General features: G+C 41.9%; 1 protein-coding gene across 4 annotated transcripts in view; it reads left to right on the forward strand.

Annotated features, from left to right (window-relative positions):
• The window catches only part of LOC101864226 (nestin), a 54,557-nt gene that overhangs the window by 32,381 nt on the left and 17,629 nt on the right, over nucleotides 1-4,547 (forward strand). For all 4 annotated transcript variants that reach the window (XM_005099062.3, XM_013082950.2, XM_005099061.3 and 1 more), the window contains exons 3-4: nucleotides 2,533-2,719; nucleotides 3,378-3,473. In XM_005099062.3, the coding sequence (XP_005099119.1) occupies nucleotides 2,533-2,719; nucleotides 3,378-3,473 (283 nt within the window). The remainder of the gene's footprint in view (nucleotides 1-2,532; nucleotides 2,720-3,377; nucleotides 3,474-4,547) is intronic.

A 4,547-nucleotide genomic window follows, 5' to 3' on the forward strand; every position in this document is an offset into this window, starting at 1 on the left:
ATGCGTGTGTTTGTGTGTGCCTGTATGTATGTGTGTGTGTGTGTGTGTGTGTGTGTGTGTGTGTGTGTAAGTGCTTTTTTGGGCGTGTGATTCATCATGCGCGCCCATTCTTATAATGTCTGAACCAGTAAATTCAGTCTTATGAACGAGATCAAGTGTGACTGGGACAGAAATATAGAAAAGAAAAGAAAAGAAAAGAAATAAAAGAAAAAAAGGGGGGAGATGGATTGAATGTACAAGGTAGGATAACAATAGAGTAGAGCAGGTGACACACATGACATCTTGACGTGTTTGGCTAGCATAATACATACGATTAGTGTGGCGGTTTGCGTTGGTTACTGGAGACCACAAAATGAATCCCGTGCTCATTCATAGACAGACAGACAGACAGACAGACACACAGACAGACAGACAGATAGACAGACAGACACACAGACAGACAGACAAACAGACAGACGGATGGACAGACAGAGAGAGAGAGAGAGAGAGAGACAGAGAGAGACAGAGAGAGACAGAGAGAGAGACAGATTTATGCAGGGTAGGAAATATGAATATCAGCGTTGAAGAGACTAATCTTCTTCCTCGCCATACAACTACCAGAAGTCTTCTAGATCAACGATCCCTCAAATCTTGCAAAGCAAAATACTGAAGGGAGTGTATTGATAGACAGGCATGAGCAGGAATAGTCTTGCAAAATTAGAGTTAAACTGTAAGCCAAAGATTACAAACCGCTTTGAAACAATTCACTTAATTTTTCTGGGAAACAGTTGTCAAACATAATAAAGAAGAAGACCGCCCCAGCTAATTTCTAGCACTGTCAAATATTATATCCAACGTTCCATCATCTGAAAAGCAAATTTGCCGAGCTCGGCTCTCAAAATTCGAGCATTCCCGCAAGAAACCAAAACCAAACTGTCTTGCACAAATGTAATAATGTGATATTATGGCATATGGGATTCTATTCTTTTTGGGAGGCAATCGATTATATCTTGTCTGTTAAAAGACGGTGCATCGGGAAGTAACGCAACAGATGGGGAGGCAATATCGTGGGAAGATGCTAGCGTAATATTACCGTGATGTAATAACGCAGAGGCAGAACTGTTTTTTAATGTTGTTGGATTGTTGTTTTTTCCCCCCATAGGACATAAATAAAAGTTCAGACGTGTAAAATCACCAGGGAGTGAGAAATGTTTCGGACATACTCGATCTCCATTTTCTTTGATCTTGTCCATCGATTGGTCTAGCTGGGGTTATGCATAGCCTCGAGTGAAAAGCCTCATCAATTATTTAAGGGTGGATATTGTAGTCCATAGAGAGGAGTCTTTTGTCTTTTCATCAACACTAGGGTGTAATAGAGGAATATCCAAATGCCTCAGGCACGCAAGGAACCGGGATAGGTCTGTTGGTGTCATGCCGGAGAACAGACAGATAATCCTGGGTCGAATCCCACTTCGGTGTTTTCCTGAACTTGGGTTAATGTGCTAGTTACACGATGTGTGTGTGTGTGTGTGTGTGTGTGTGTGTGTGTGTATGTGTGTGTGTGTGTGTGTGTGTGTATGTGTGTGTTTATGTGTGTGTGAGAGAGAGAGAGAAAGAGAAAAAAAGAGAGAGTGGACAGAGAGAGAGAGAGAGAGCGAAAGAGAGAGGGAGTGAGAGAGCGAAAGAGAGAGGGAGAGAGGGAGAGTGAGAGGGGGGAACTTTCAAGAGGTGCGAGTGCGAAAGAAAGACAAAGCTGAGAGAGAATGTGAGGAAGGAGATCTGATATATATATATATATAGAGAGAGAGAGAGAGAGAGAGAGAGAGAGAGAGAGAGAGAGAGAGAGAGACATACAGACAGAAGATGAGAGAGAGAGAGAGAGAGAGAGACATACAGACAGAAGATGAGAGAGAGAGAGAGAGAGAGAGAGAGAGAGAGAGAGAGAGAGAGAGAGAGAGAGAGAGAGAGAGAGAGAGAGAGAGAGAGAGAGAGAGAGTTATGGCAGTGGAGACTGCCAGTAAGATACTTCAATTTCAATTTCAAGACATATTTTTTTACATTACATTTATTAAGCGATATTCACTTAAAGTAAAATCAATAAAAAGATTGGTTTCAAACCATCACGCCATCCAATTGTCAATGGCCAAGTTCCTCTCTTAGTATTACGATAAATTTCAGACAATCTATATTGTAATGTGCTTTTGTAAGCATACCTCACCTTTGGAAAAGCATAATAGAACACACACACACACACACACACACACACACACACACACACACACACACACACACACACACGCACGCACGCACGCACACACACACACACACACACACACACACACTCATACACTCACACATACACACAAACACACTCACACACACGCGCACTTTACTGTACATCTTAAACCCAGAAACATTATAAAACATTATCTTAATGTTCATTATTCGCATTACTGATATAATTTTTTTGGTTCTCTTTAGTATTATAATTTCTGATTTTGAAAATGTTGTACTAATTGTGTTTCTCTTCCCTCTCTCCCTTCCCCTTGTCAGATTGGACGAAGCCAAGAAATGGCGTTCCCAGGACAGAGAGACCATCAACAAGCTGAACCAACAGGTTTCCGAGCTGGAGGGAGAGATCCGCATGCTGAGGCGCACCAACGACTCCCTGGACACCGAGAGGGCACGTGACAAGGCCACCATTGCCCGTCTGCAAGAGGAGCTTGAGAAACTCAGGATTGTGAGTAGACTTTTATTAAAGAGCTGACTGTTCTATTCTAACTGAAATGGTTGAAAACTAAAAGGGGAGAACGTAAAGGCGTACGTTTTTTTCGAATTAGACCAGAATTGAAATTCTGTCTTTGAAGGCTTTAGATAATATACTTAGACTTCTTTAGTTTCCGCTTATGTTAATTTCACGATAAACAGCTATGGCCCACAAGTGCCAAATCCCAAGAAAAAGTGAACATTGGAAACCCATGCTCTCGGTTTTGTTAGGAGTGTGACTTATAGTCTTGCCAATACGTTTCTTCCAGTATGTTAAATAGACGCTATAGAAACCAAGTACTCTGTGTGGATGTGTAATAGGGGTAAAAAGATTGGTTAACCATGTTGTGATTTGCTCAAAGGATCAAATTGTAAAGCAAAGCCGTAAGGAACAAAAGAATTGATTTACTACGCAGTCGTTCACACACGGCATCTCGGCTTGTAAATTAATTGTAATAGATTACTATTTGAACTATGTCGATGAGTCACAAAATATTCTTTGCTACCCACCAGCTACGTTCCATACTATCGCAATTAAAAGTGTTCCCATAATCAAAAATACATTTAAAATCCATCACAATATGGTCCGAGGGTACAGATAACTAACATGTGGTTGTGTCTTCTGTCGGCAGGATCTGAGTAACGAGACCATTGGCCGTCTCGACGCTGAGAACAAGTACCAGACTCTTCTGGAGGAGATCGAATTCCTCAAGAGTGTCCACGAACAGGTGGGTGTTGGACATTCTATGTTGCCTCTTCATTGTGTGCTGATTTGTTTGTTTCGGTGTTTTTTTTAATCCCTTTTCTTTCCACCTCACATCTGATCTCATTTAAATGATGTTTTGTTGTTTGTGTAAAGAGAAACACATCGACACAATAATGGTAATTTGGTACTGGGGAAAAGTAAGACAGACAGACAGACAGACCGAAATAACAGAGGGGAAGTGAAGAAGTAGGTATACCACGACGCTGTCCCACCACCCGCTCATTTGAATGACTAAACTTCCTATGTAAATGACTTAATTTGCTTTTCCGAACTTAAACGCCCGAAACGTAGACATTTTTAAAGCGAGACACCATTGTAGTTTTGGATTTGGGGTTTCTTTGAGCTTTTTGTTAGCGAATGGCGCTGGACTAGGATGTCGATGATCCTAGTTCAATCACTTTGGCAGAAGCGTTTTTTAGAAGAACTTCCACCCTCTGGATTCACTCACTCCTATCGGAGTTGGACGTAACATTCGAAGCCTCCTAAATAACTCCATTGTAGGGTGTTTGTTTGAGGGGTGTTTTTCTATCACACGTGTGCATAAGTACATTCACGTTTTTAAAATACGTTTCGAAAGTTGTGGTTGTTTGTGTTTTGTTGCTTTTTGTGGGGGTTAATAATGTTGGTGGGTTTTTTTCTAAATACACAAGCACACACCACGTGCAAAACCGGACACACACACACATACAAGCACAGACAAAAAAGATAAACCCAAAACAGGTGTACTGTCATAAACAGACACACTCTGGCAGGGAGAACTCACAACCTAGCATAGACACAGTGACATAATTATCGCCTAGGCAGTGGCTCAAGTGTGGGACAAGCTCATTATTTTCCGTTACATAACGTGACTAGCCCGAGTGCTCAAGTATTCTTGTCCCGGCAAGGCTGTCCTTTTCTTGACCCGGCTGTTACAGTCATCTCTTCCCCTAATTTGTCGCACAGCGCCTGACTCCCCGCCGCTCCCTACTTCCTTAACTCTCTGTCTGTCTGTCTGTCTGTCTGTCTGTCTGTCTGTCTGTCTGTCTGTCTGTCT

The sequence above is a fragment of the Aplysia californica genome, unplaced genomic scaffold (assembly GCF_000002075.1).
Source record: "Aplysia californica isolate F4 #8 unplaced genomic scaffold, AplCal3.0 scaffold00201, whole genome shotgun sequence".
In the NCBI taxonomy this organism is placed as follows: Eukaryota; Metazoa; Mollusca; class Gastropoda; order Aplysiida; family Aplysiidae; genus Aplysia; species Aplysia californica.